The sequence below is a fragment of the Melozone crissalis genome, unplaced genomic scaffold (assembly GCF_028551555.1).
Source record: "Melozone crissalis strain CALT ecotype California unplaced genomic scaffold, PUWL_Pcris_2 ptg000018l_1, whole genome shotgun sequence".
Taxonomy (NCBI): Eukaryota; Metazoa; Chordata; class Aves; order Passeriformes; family Passerellidae; genus Melozone; species Melozone crissalis.
In genome coordinates this window covers 11,019,300-11,033,133 of record NW_026535796.1, presented here as the reverse complement: position 1 = coordinate 11,033,133, position 13,834 = coordinate 11,019,300, and the positions used below count along the sequence as shown (strand labels likewise).

Genomic DNA, 13,834 nt, shown 5'->3' with positions numbered 1-13,834 from the left:
CATATTACATTATATTTAATTGTGCCTTATCAATAGGCTGATGAACTTAGGTGTTTGCTGCTGCCATTGGTCATGATGCTCTGTAGCAGGCAGAGGCAGCAACTGCTGCTGATGGAAAAGAAAAGGTAGTGAAGGAGGAGGGGAGAAGGAGGTGGGAGGCGAGGGGATTGGCTGCTCTCGGTGCCATTCACAGCTGCGGCCCCGGCTCTTCCGCTGCTCCAGCTCTGGCTCTCCCTTGAACAGCTCCTGGAGAGAACAAGGCGTGCGGAGCTCGGATCACCAGCATCATGCTCCTCGGGCTTGGATCGCAGATCCCCCTCTTTGAACACTGAAACAACTCCTTCGTCTTTCGGCGTCCCGAGCAGACCCAGCGAGAAAACAAGCACGTGAGAGAGAGAGGAAAGAAAGAGGAGGAAGACGAAAATCTGCAACCAAGGGGACTAAAGCAAAGAAAAAAGAGTGCTTTGCTTGCACAGCTGCAAAGTGGGAATTTAAAGAGCTGCAGAGAGAGAAATTCCAGCTCATCAGCACATACACATTGCAGAATTACAGATCCAGGTAGAAATGACATCAACAGGGAAAGAAGGCAGCGGAGCTCAACATGCACAATATGTTGGACCCTATCGTTTGGAGAAAACCCTAGGAAAAGGACAGACAGGTTGGTTCCTTTGCAGCAGCACCGCTGCTAGAGGGAAGGTGCTGTAGCAGCCGGCGAGGTGTCGGGGATGGGGTGTTCGAGGGTTCAGCTTTTCCCATTTGCTGTTTCAGTGAAGATAATATTCATAGGGGATTTTGGCCTTTATTTATTTTTAGTTTTCATTTTAATTCCTTCTTTTCTTCCTTTTTTTCCTTTATCCTTTTTTTTCTTAAAAAAAAAAAAGAAAAGAAAAAAAGCCCAGGATGCTTTATGTTCATTACTCCTGCTAATGGGTGTTGTTCTGATGACAGCCAGAGTGCATGCAGAGGAAAAAAATAGATGATCTGCTGGTAGTGAATTTTCACATCCGTTTTTTCACTGCCCTACTTAGGAGCATTTTTCTTTTTAATCAAATTATATTGAAATTAAAGGTTCACAGCCTGTAGTACCGAGGAGGTGGTGGTGGTGGTAGTGGGGGAGTCACCAGCAGTATTTCATGACATCATGATTGAAAAGGGTGTAGTCCTTAAGGTGCAGTTGGGGGGGGTTGGTGGAAATATGTACAGTATGTCTCTGGCACTGACTGCTGTGGGTATTTAGCAAATATGGATGGATGGGCTGGTGGTTTTTGTGGGTAGGGTCTGAAATAAAATAAAAATAGAGGATCGGTAGCAGAATTCATTCTGGTTATGCTGTGTTTTTGTAGGAGGGGTTGGGAGGGGGGAAGGGAGGTTATTTAATTATTTTTCTTAAGGCTTGTTTATGAAACTTGCCCCCAGCAGATTTTCCTGAATGGAACAATGGTAAGAAATATTAAAAAGAGGAAAGCGAGTGGAGGGAATTAGCAGAGAGCAGGTGCTTCTGCCCTACATGACATAATTAGATCCCCCAAATGCGTTCAAGATCTGGACTTACTGTTGCTTGCTTGGGTAGCATATTCACTTCAAGGGCAGGGCAGTATTAATTGGAAGAAAAACCCTTAAAAAGAAGCCCAAATGTCTTCCTTCTTAAAATATTTTATTTTTAGTAACAGGTGCAGTAAGCAATGGCATCTGGCAAATTCATTGGGTTGGGATCCCCCCAAAAGTGGATTGAGACTTGAGGTTATAATTTAGGGAAGGGGTAAGATCAGCCATAGGGGGGCTTCTTTGGGCATGTGGGTGTTAAGTGTTGTTCATTATGGTGGGACAATAAAACATGATGCATTGTGGTGTATTTTTTTTTTATAACCCAGCCGAGCTTTGCCCATCTGTTGTCTAAAGGATTTAATAGGCGTTTCCATCCCCAGCTGCTGCCTCTGCTCTGCCTGCTTCCTCACTGCCCTGCGTGGCAGCAGCTCTGCAGTCCGCAATTTTCTTAGGGACACAGTCAAAATCCAGATCTTTCTCTGTAAGAAGCAATGCTCTTCTGAGATGATTGATTATAACCTCCCCCCCATCCTTCCCCTCCTCTTCACAACCCCATAGCAACCGTTCAGAGACATGGATGAAGATGACATTGTCTTCTAGTGGAAGTGACTTTTATTTATATTTCTTTTTTTTTTTTTTTTCCCAAATCTCTTCAGTAAATCAGCTGCTATAGGTAGTTCTCTGTCACTGTTTTGGTTACCACCTTTATCCTTTGCATAGCTCAGTGGGTCTCCTGCAGCTGTGTTCTTACTAAAATCTGTTTTGATGATGGTAATGAAAATATCCTACAAGAAAAATTATGATATAATGTTAATAAAACTGCCCTATTTCTGCTGATAATCCTTTCCCGAATACTCCAGGTGATCAAAGAGCCAGCTGTAGATGACAAATTCATTTTTGTCTTCATCACCATTTCCTTTTTTCTCTCTCTCTCACCTTCTCACTACCCCTCCCTCCCCTTTAAATGCAATTGTGCTTGAGGTTCCTGAAAATACAGCTGCATTAACCTTTTGCTCCATGTTCTTATAGCCTGACGTTGTGGTCCTAAAGGGTTATCTGCAGCTTTGGTTATGTTTTTTTTCCTCTCTGCTAATCTTCCTATCTTCCTCCTAAGTGATTAGAGACGTGGGGGTGGAGAGAGAAGAACAGGATGTATTTAGAGGCTTGCTGCTGTTGGCCTCTGCAGTTATTCAACCAGCTGGACAAGGGTGAAAGTTTCCTTTTGCAGTTTTACCATATAACTGATCTTTATAGATAAGTCTCTGCTGTTTGCACACATGAATGCACATGAAATGCACAATACATGGTGTCATAGAAGCTGGAGGTGGGGGAATGAGGAAGAGAGGTCTTGAAAGTAGCTGATGTCAGTCTGTGTCTCTCTTTTTATACCCACCCTTGATTAATGGAATAATGCACTGAGGTGAAATCTAACTCAGTATTAAACATATATGGCTAAATATGGAAAGATGCCTTCTGGTCTTCTCGCATTTTCTGTGCTAATCACATTTGGGAGCATGCAGAATGTCATAGCCAGTGTGTGCCATGTAGCTCATCCTCATCCTGCTTGTTTTGGTGGGTAAGCTGGCAACCTGCAGCATTTCAGGGAGAGAACAAGCAGTGCAGTAAGAGGGCCTGATTCACCATAGTGTGTTGGGTATCTTGGCATTAGGGTTGTAGTGACTTACTTATGAAGGAAGTTGTGATTGTATTAATTCATTTAGAGCTTGACTTTGAAGCTTGGAAGATTAGGAGGTAATGTTTTGGAATTTTTTTTGTCCAATGGGATGAGGAAGAGTGAGAAGAAAAATCTGACAAAATGAAATGATTAATAGAAAGAAGTGTAAGTTTTGTTGCAAAGTCCTGTCCATTTTGCAGTGATCTTCATATCCATCACTTTTATTTGGAATAAAAAATTATTGACTCCATAAAGTTATTTTAGATAGGCAGGTCAAGCTTTGCTCCCAGATACATGGGCATTATACAAATGTATTAATCACTCTTACCTGCTCACTGACTGTTCCAATAACGGGCATCAGAAGAAGGGGTTTTGGGGAGGAGTGAGGGTTCATTCATAGTTCAGAGCAGACTTAGGATTCCATGGAGGGGGAACTTAATGGTAGGTAAAACTCTCTTTGGCTTTTCTCTGTGAAGTTCATGCTGATTGCCTCATTAAAAGCTGAAAAAATGTATTTACCAGCAGCCAGCAACCTACTGGTCCCTGCAGAGGGGTCCGGTTGTGATATCTGGGACGTTAGTGGGACCTGGTGACATCTGGCTGTGGGTGGGCAAAACTGACAGGGAAAAGCCTTCTGTTCAAATTGGTGGGTAACAACTGAAAGTGTTGATTGATCAGATATGCAGAACTTGTCCTGAGCAGCCTTCTGGGCTGGTGCGTCACGCCTGCCGAGGGTGGCCGATGCCACAGAGAGAGGATTAGCGCCTCTCGGGCACACAACTTGGGAGGGGGCTACACAGGGCAGTGCTGAAAAATGGTTGGGCTTAGGTCTTTGCCCCTGGTGGGAATGAGAGAGGGACAAAAATTCTTTTTAATAACGCAACATATGAATTTAACATCCTGTTTGAGTACTGTAGCAAGATGGTTTGCTTTTGTAATAGGTTGAATTTAGAGCACCTCTTCCTGACGTCATCTGCCGGAATAGCTTATGGAATCTCTATGTAAATGATCTTGCAAGAATATGAGAGGCGTCAGAATCTTTATTGTTTTACTAAAATAATTATTTTGCAGAATTGCCAGAGTAAAAAAATCACTGCTATGTATATACATGGATGTGTGGGGAAAGGTTGTTTTATCTCAGTTCCATTGGTGCATTCTTTTACAGTTAATTATAGGAGGTTTTCATTGTAATTAACAGTAGTGAGCAATGGATGTGTGTCCTGTTACAGTAACACACATGGAAGCAGAGTGCCTTGAGAAGCCCCAGTCACACCTGATCATGAACTATTGTTATAGCTTTAGGTACAGGTTTTCTTCTTTTGCCACTAATTTTACATGAAAAGGGCTTCCTGGGTATTCCTTGGTCTATTTTTTTTAAATTCCACAGTTACCTCTGTTCTTGTATTTCTTTTGGCCTCATTAACACCTGTTTCACCTTTGAAACTCTTAACAGTAATTCAAATTGACTGTAGTGAATATTTATTAATGAGTGCGAAGATGAGGAACTGAAGTGTTTCTTGTGAAGGTCTTTAGCATTTTGGAGGGTTTTCTTGTGTTTTCATCTGACAGTCACTGTATAGGCTTTGGCATCATTGTTTGCTGTAGCACCAATTCAGTGCCTAGTGGAAATTTCTAAAATGCTGATTTGTCTACAAGCAATAAGGCATTAGTTCTAACTGGGAATTAGTCTGTTCACGTTGAGATAAACTTCATGGGAAGTTTAATGTTGCTTATTCATTTTCTTATGTTCCTTTTATTCTGTTTTAAGCCTGGTAGAGAGAGTCGTGCTTGAAACTCAGGGCACTTTGACCTTCACAAAAAGTGTAGGGGTTCCCTTTCCTGCATTGCATCCCTTATAGCTTACAGCTATTTTGGTGTATAGCATGTTCATTCTATATGAGCCGTGAGCGAGGTGTTCAGCACTGTGCTGTTGGGTTATGTAAGAACAGAAATAAATAAATTTGGGTCTTAGAGAATTTAATAGCCTTTTATTCAGTGAGAGCTTAAACAGGTCATTTCTTTACAGCCTTACCCATCTGTTTCCATGACGCTGGCAGAAATTGAAATTTCTTAATTTTTTTATTTGTCTCTGTCAAATTTGGTTGAAAACTTCAGCTCTGTTCAAAGAATGTTGGGTAGTCAATGTGGTCTCAGAAGCCTGGTTTTCTTAGGTAAGTAGGCTAAACAAAGTATGTCCTCTTCATTCATACTGAAGAGGACATATAATTTTTTTTCTAACACAGCGTATTGGATCTAGAGATAGTCTAAGGAGTACAGCTTTCTTCCATTTAGCTGTCTAGATGGATATATCATTGTAAGAGGTGTAAATCGTTGCAGTTTTCCTCATGGCCTTTTTAAACAAACAAGCAAACAACAAACCAGTATATATCCTAATAATATTTTCCTACATATACTTTGCTTTCCTTATGAAAGTTTCTTTCAAAGCAGTATGAACCCATACTCTTCCTCATTATAGTCTGTGAAGACTCAAATGTTGAATTTGTGATCACAGAAATAAATACTGCAAGCAGTACTGGAGGTAGTAGAGGTCTTAATAATGAAATTTTCCCAAGGAAGGTTATGTCATAGTGACTCACATGTAATGGATTATCAAGTAATGGTTATGAGTTTTGAGAGATTTGGTCTTTCTTAACGTTATATACCTTTCACTTTTCAAAAGTACTGTTTTGCCTGCTTTACTGACTGAAATAAACTAGTATTACCCTGCTACTTGTCTAAACTGGAAAGTTCAGCTATCCTGTTTATGACTTTCACTCTTTTTAGTTGTTTTGTTTTGTGTATTGTTTGAATTAGCAAATTCCTGTTTGCTAAATGCAGTGAAAATGAATTTTGACTTCTGTCCTTCTGAAAACTTTGTAGGGGCATGCCATTAGTCTTTTACTTCATTGTCAGTGGCACAATTATTTTGAACTTGTGGAAACGGCAGCAGGCTCTGGATTATTGTTTTTCTTTGTAAAGCACAGTAAGCTTTCTCACCCAAGAGTTGTTAAAATTTGGATACTGTCAAATCAGTACAACTCTATGACTATATACTTACATTCCAGATGCCAGCAGGAACTGTGGAAGCACTGATTTCACAAATAGGGTTCTTGCACTGTTCAGGCACTTCTCTGCTTTTTGTTGTTGTTCTAATACCATTTTGTTCTGCCCCAGCAAGGAGGACTGCATTAGGGTGAGGAGAGAGGTTGAAGAAAGGAAAAAATCTTCTTGTTAAAATTTACCTCTTGAGATGAATTCTTTTAATCTCTAGAAAATCTGTTATTCTGAGAAGAACCAAGAGTAGTTTTTTAGGTAGGTTCTTACAATTCCTTTTGTAAGCTGACTGGAGCAGCCAGTGAATGCTTTGGACTCTCCAGCATTGCAATGTTTTTCAGAATACCATAAGTTTACTCCATGCATTACATTTTGGGAAGTCTTTAATATTAATGTGCTTTAAGAGTTAAACCGTAATTGCAATGGCAATAATAAATGTGATACACACCTAAAAATTAGCAGGTGCTTAATATAGAACAAATGCAGGTGGTGGAAAAATTCCAGCTTTCACAAAAAATGGAAAGGAAATGAGAAGTTTGGAAGTAATACCTTTTGAGGTAAAAGACGTTGCATGAGGACTGTGCTATGCACATAGGAGAGCAGTCACAATAAGACAAGGTGGAAGCCTGTATGTAGATTTCCATGGAGGTGCAGTAAAGGCAGAGACATAAATGAATGCTCAAATAGTGATCCTCTTCAAATGCTAAGATACTGTAATTTGCCCTTGTGAAGTCAGTCCATATTTGAAGTTGAGCTCAATTCAGTAGAAGGATCATCAAGTCTGGGATAAATGGATGAGGGTGGATTTTTTTTTTTGTTTGTTGTGGATGGTCCTATTAAGAAATATCCCAAAGAAATTTTCTGTTTTGTTTTTTTTTTTTTTTTTAAGAAGCACAAGATGTTTAGCAATCCTAGTCAATAATGCTGTTCATTCTGCTTATGGAATATGAGGAGATTGTTCCATTTCCAGTTCATGCATAAACATTATGTTTTTCTACAAAACAGCCATAATGATCTGTAGAATAACATGAATAATTTGTTGTAAATAGTGTTCTTAATGAACTTGAACCATCTTCATCTGCAGTGTCTGTAAATGCAGAGTGATTTCCTTTAAATCCTTATTTGTTTCAGATTTTCTGGCAAACAGCTATTTTTATCTCTTTTCCCCAACTGTCTTTACCTCACTTATGGATTCTTTGCACTTATGCAGTATTCAAAGATTTGAATTGTACTCTTGAATGTAGTCTGTTGTGTAGGTTGCATAAGAGAATTTAGTTCTGCTTAGATCGTTGTGGAAGCACTTCCAATGCAGATGTTTGCAAGTTCAAACCAAAGATTCAGTTTTTCTGGACAGTTTGGACACTATTCCTATGAGCATCCATGCTTGGTAGATGTGAGTTTTCCAGAAAGTCTTTTAAAAAGGCACAGAAGTGTGACCTGATTAAATTTGATATAAAATTACTACTTTTAGAGCATATTAATATTGTTCATCCACTTTCATTTTACTTATTCTACATTTAATTTTGAATAGGAATATAAAATTTTTATGAATTAATTATATTTACAGACTAGAAACATTACTAATAAAAATATGTTAAAAACCACACTAAAAGAGTTACCCAGAAAATTTTTTTCCATTGCTTCATAGCTTTTGAAAGTTGGGTTTGAGTGGAGTTCAGGTAGAACAGCAGAATTTGTTTTGGTTCCTTTCATAGAAGTGCATTACTGGCTATTGATGTAGCTGCAAGCATTTTGTTCTTGGATGTGTCACTTGTGGCAGAGATGCCTGTGAGGGTGCAGTTGTCCTGTGCACTGTATAAACAGGATTGCACTCTTTTTTTTTTTTTTTGCAATGACCTTGGGATAAACTTTTTAAAGGCTGTTAAATGCAAGTGTGTCATGAGACTAAGGACAGAAAGCAGTATGGACAAAGGTGGTAAATGGTGGTGTGTGTTCAGGCAAACCCAGGCACATTCTCTTGCAGGTGGTGCTGTTGCCTGCCTGGAGGGCAGAGTCACCTTCAGGCTGGTGCAGGTGGCTGATGGATGCGCAGTGCTGGAGGTGGTGGAGTAGGACACTTTCCTTGAATTGTTAGTGCTCTTGGTTTTATTTGAGGAAATGATTTTATTATTTCCTGAAGGCCACAGAGACGTATCAGGCCAGCTGATATAAAGTAGTCCTAAAGCTGCCCTAAATAACTCTTTCATGGAGTTCTAATGGCCACGCTTGCTGTTCTGCACCCCATGGCTGTGCTAAGCAGTTTCTGGCTTTTAGACTGTTGTTGTACCTACTTTGGGGAATGCTTTTTAAATTTTTTGGTTTTTTCACATAAGCGTTATTAATTTGAGATGGGATAAGGTTAGACTGGAAGGGACTGTTCTTTGTGTAGCTCACCACAGGTAACAGGCTGCTTTTCAGTTTTTTATTTAATAATCCATCCATTGATAATCAGTGATTTTTAAAGATAATTAAGGTATAATTAAGGAGTTTGGAAGAAAGTAGAAAACTTGCCAGCCACTGACAAAAGGAGATTATTGCTGGTGAAAACTTTGCACTGTGATCTGTGAATTAGCAGACAGCAAATGGGTTAATGCAAGGTGCAGGGGGATATTGAGGAGAGAAATCATGGTCAGGTGGCTTAGGGTGGGGTGCAAGTACTGTCTATTTTTCTTTCTCATTTCAGTGTTCCAACACTATGTGGGAATTATAAGCATGCTAATATTTCCAGTGAAGTACTTACCTTTAATTTTTCTAAAAAGGAAAAGTGTTTTCAGGCATCCATTTAGTAAGTGCTCTTCTGGCTCTCTGCTTCTACTTACAAAACAACATGCTGTCTTTATATCCTGAGGCTTTAGCAATTTTGATTTGCTGTCTTTTGCACTGTATGCTTAATGGGGGAGAAAACAAATCAGTGTGGTAATGTATGTATTTTTGAAGAATGTCTACATTACCTATGTATTAACACACACTGTTTTTGCAGTGTCATTGCTCTGTGTGTTCAGCTTTAAATGCCATAAACTGGCTCCCCTTGTATTTTACCTATCAAAAGCACTATTGACTGCAACAGCAGTAATGGAGGAGCTGGTTTCTGGAAGAAGCAAACTGGACTTGACAAAAAATATGTTAATTTTTTTACTGTTTGTCTAAAGCCTACTCTTAGAACTATTAAGTGTCAGTCTATCAAAATGGAACAGCAGCTGCAAATGAGAATGTGCCAGGTCCTCAAACTGATCCAGCAGGGAATGATGATGAAATTGCTTAGCTCTTTATCTTCTTTCATTCTTTTTCTTAATTATTTTTAATTTAGAAATTTTTTTTCTTAATTTACTTTCAATAATATCTTAAATATTATTTAATTATTTTATGCATAGCTAGCAGTGCAGACACTAGATTTTTACACAGATACTCCAATTGGAAAAGTGATTGTTTTGTTGCTTTGGTCCAGGATGAGGCACACCAAAGCCCAGGTTCATAGTGATGGCTCGTCTGCCTTACAGGAATATAATTTATGAAGAAGAGGGACCTTCAAGAACATATTTGCAGCTAAACATGAGCTGGAGATGTACAATTTCATTTTCAAAAATTATATTAAAAAATAAAATAAATGTCCCGCTCTGATGAAGTCTGTGCTCATCTAGTGTATGACTTTGATAAGACTAATGTTTTGTTGCATTTGCATTAAAGCACAAGTTTAAGTGGGAAAATAAGACTTCATATCCCAAATCTTTGTGGTGTTAAATGTACTGTGTGGGATGCTAAAAATTTTCTGATGTTGTCTTTTGCTGATTGTTTGCCAGCAGAGGATTGGGTTACTTATCATGCCAGCCATTTGCCCTGGGTGAGTTTCATTTAGTGATTGTGTGAATGCCTTTTAATGAGTGTGACCTGTCCCCAAGATTAGGGAATGGATTTGACTGTTTTAAGATTTTCACCCTACTGGAATCCCTTAATCTCTCCCAGTATTCTATTACAAAACTCTCGCCATATTTTCAGATTCTGAATGATGGGTAGCTTGGCTGTTGAGAAAAACTTGCTGGCAGCAGGTACAGGTTTGTGCTATGGTTTACTTTTTGAAGTCCTCATCATCCATTTTTTTGGTCTGCATTTTTGTGGGGTTTTTGGTTGGTCAGTTTTTCTTTTGGTTGCTTTTGGGGTTTTGTTTGTTTTTCTTTGTTTAAATGTTTGGCATTACCTTGCCTCTTCAAAATGGAAACTGATCCAAAGATTGTCATCCTAATCTAGAGGCTAATAGACAGATATTTGGTTCTTTCTACTGCTGTAATCTCTTAGAGAAAATTAATTAAGATGTTAGGAAGGTATCTTCAGAAAATTTCTGAGGATGTTACAGTTCCAAGGCTGAGACCCTTAATTGTTCAGGCTCTATTTAAATAGGTTCATATTTACTGCTTGAAGGGCTGGTAGAAATACTCAAGGACATAGCCCATGTCTAAGTAAGCAAATGTTAGTCTCAGATTTTTTTTTCTTAACTGTATGGGCATGGTAGACTAAAAAACAAGGTATTTTTATGGTTGTCTCCTACTTAGGCAAGATGCTTTGTCTTTGGGAAATGAATACTGATGCACCAAATGTCTTTGGAGAATTATTTTCTCTTAGGTGTATTTTTTTAATTCCACATTTCATGTGTCTTGCCTAGCTTGGGAACTGAGGGGAAGGATAATTTGTGTTACATTATCTGCATGTAATCCCATTCATGCTAAGGCACTAATCCTAGTCAGGCCTTTGTGTGTGAATAGGAAGTTCCATTTAAATATAGGAAGAAGCTCCTTCACTGTGAGAGTGGGTTGCACCTGGCACTGGTTGCCAAGAGATGTCTCCTTCCTTGCATCTGTTCAAATCCAGACTAGACAAAGCCTTGAGCAGCCACTCTGGTTGGCTGTGCTTTGACCAAGGGTGTTGATCCAGGTGATCTCCAGAGATCACTTCCAGCCTCAACTCTTCTGACGTTCTCTGTTATCCTGTGCAGCTAAACCATAACTTGCTCAGTGAGCTGTAAAACCAAAGAACTCTGTATTCTCCAGTTTTGTACCCTATAGTTCCCTGCTGCTCCTGCTCTTTCTCTGTCCCTTGTCTCTTGGACTAGGTGAGGACAATGTTTCTGACTCATTTGGAGCTGTATCTGCTGCTTGTCCATCTTTTTTCTTTCTCTTGAAATACATTAAGAATCAATCACAAGTGAGCTTTCTGTAGTCGGAGTGATAGTTTTAGTCTTAGTTTTTTTCCACAGACATTCAGCACTCTCCATTGAATTTGTCGAATCTTAGAGACTTCCCTTTCCCTTCCCTGCTCTTTCAGACTTGATAATGGGTTCTGATGTTATGGGAGAATTGCAGACAGACAGCCTGACCATTTAAATTTTATTTCCTTTAAAATATCAGGTTAACAGAAAGCTGTCCTAAACAGCACAGCTTCTCTTGGTAATCTTCACTTGGTTTTGAGGGCCATGAGATGCTGCTGTGGCAGATCGAGATTGCTGCAATACAGCTGCTCTTCAGATATTGCCCTCACCTTGGCTAAGATTCTAATACCAAAGTTAGAAGGACCTGGTGCTGCTAACAGCGCATTATGATTCCCTAATGCTGGGGGAATCCCCACACAGCTTGGCAGGCTGGATTGCTGCCTGCTCGCTGCTGCTGGAGCCGTGCAAAGCAAGGGCAATGGAGACTTGAACTTGGGCATTTCTGTTGGCAGAAAGCTGAGCTCAGTGCTCGGGGAGTGTGGGAAGAAGGGAGCTCTCTCTGCATTTCCTCCATGTATCCATTTTGGTACAGTGGCAGTATTTGAAGTAGTCCTTTCCTGCAGAAAGCTGAGAGGAAGACTGAGAGCCGTTTGTGTGTTTGCAATGCCTGTCTGTAGAGAATCGTCACCAAAGACAAAGCCAAGTATTATATTAGCACTTGGCAATGGCGCAGGCACTATCGCCTCATTAAACGCAAGCATTTGGTTTTTTGTAAAGGCACGGCGATGAGTGGCACAGCTTTTAAGATTCCTTACACTTTGTGAGCTCCAGCCTTCAAGTTTGTCATTAGCCTCTGAAGCTAATTAAATCTGCCCTTTTCCCCCCAAACTTCCCACTCCTGTAAATCAGTAAAGCTTGATTAAAATCAGTAATCATCGTCAATAAAGAGCGATCTGTCCCAGAGTTTCTGGGTTTTGTCCCATGCTGCTTTTCTTTGGGTCTGTGGTTTATTTCATTGCTCATATTTATGAAATTACATCTCTTTTACTTCTGGTTGTTTCCTGATTGCGATGAAGACATTACTTAGGCAAATTCCCCACTCAGTTACATCTGTGCAGTCTCAGTGACTTCGAGGCCTTCCTCACGTTTATCTGAGTGGGGAGTTTGGCTCATGAGCAAGCTTCTCATTGATGGCAGCAGAGGCAGACCTCTGGCAGTGTTCTAGTTAAGAGCAGCCTAGGAATACATCTCTGCAGTGAATATTCAAGCAAATTAGAGCACTAAGTGGAATGATACTGTAAGCAAATTGAATTCAAACTGAAAGTACAGGCCCATCATTTTACAAATGATTATATTTCATCATTAAAGCAGAAGTCTGTCTGCTCAGCTAACACACAAATTAAGGCAAGCACATGTTTTAATACTTCTAGTAGTAATTCTTCTCTAGTATTCCATACATACATACCTGTACTGAAATTACCCAACCAGTCTGCATTAAGTTTCAGGATGGAGAAGATGTCCTCATATTTGTCATTACTTCATCTTTGCTAGGAAAAGGAGCAACCAGACTACTAGCATGATTGGGAAAGTTGCCATCTTTATTACCAGGTGCCTTGTCCTGCTCAGACAAAATGCTGCAAAAATAGGCAGTGTTTCTAGATCTGTATCCTTAATGCTGTCATCAACATTTCTCTTATAACCACTGAATTAGATGAGTTATGGCTGCAAAGCCTCCCTAGCTCCACCAATTCTTATTTATCCTCAGTGCTTTGGTGCCTGTGGCTCTGTGGAACCAGGTGAGCTGAGGACTGCTTCCCAAGAATTCATAGCAACCTTGATTAGAATAGCAAAATTAACATCATATTTACTGTTCAAGTGTCTGCTCTACTGCAAATTTCTGAAGAGTTCATCAGAGGGGAGAAATTCGTGTGCTCTAGGTCTTTTTCTTCTCACTGAAATGGTGGGGATTGAACACATGGCAAGGCCAAGGATCTGGATCAAAGGCTATGTGTAACTTGCAGTCACAGGTGGAATTCTAGCCCTGGTGGGTAGTGCTGTTCTCTTCTGGCACAAAGAGCAATGAGCAGAGGGCAGTGAAGGTTGGAGAAGTGAACCAGAGCACCAAAGAACATTGCCCTGCATACAAGTCCTGTCTTCCCCATTGTTTACCTTATTACTTACTTGTAGCAGTTGTGCCTTTGTTTTGGTCTGTGATAAACTCTGCATCAGCTGCAGATCAGTTTGATGTGTCAGATGTGGATAAGCTGAGCATTTTTATACATAATGCATTGCACACTTTGTGTATGGGAGACTTCATTTCAGGGTTGGTTTGGGTTTTGTGTGTGTACACAGAATGCCAACCT

At 39.9% G+C, this 13,834-nt stretch overlaps 1 protein-coding gene across 10 annotated transcripts in view; it reads left to right on the top strand.

Moving 5' to 3' along the window:
- The first annotated feature begins 206 nt into the window (after nt 1–206).
- Nucleotides 207–13,834, top strand: part of BRSK2 (BR serine/threonine kinase 2) — a 306,978-nt gene continuing 293,350 nt past the window's right edge. For all 10 annotated transcript variants that reach the window (XM_054276320.1, XM_054276318.1, XM_054276321.1 and 7 more), the window contains exon 1: nt 207–658. In XM_054276320.1, the coding sequence (XP_054132295.1) occupies nt 565–658 (94 nt within the window). In that variant the 5' untranslated portion in view covers nt 207–564. The remainder of the gene's footprint in view (nt 659–13,834) is intronic.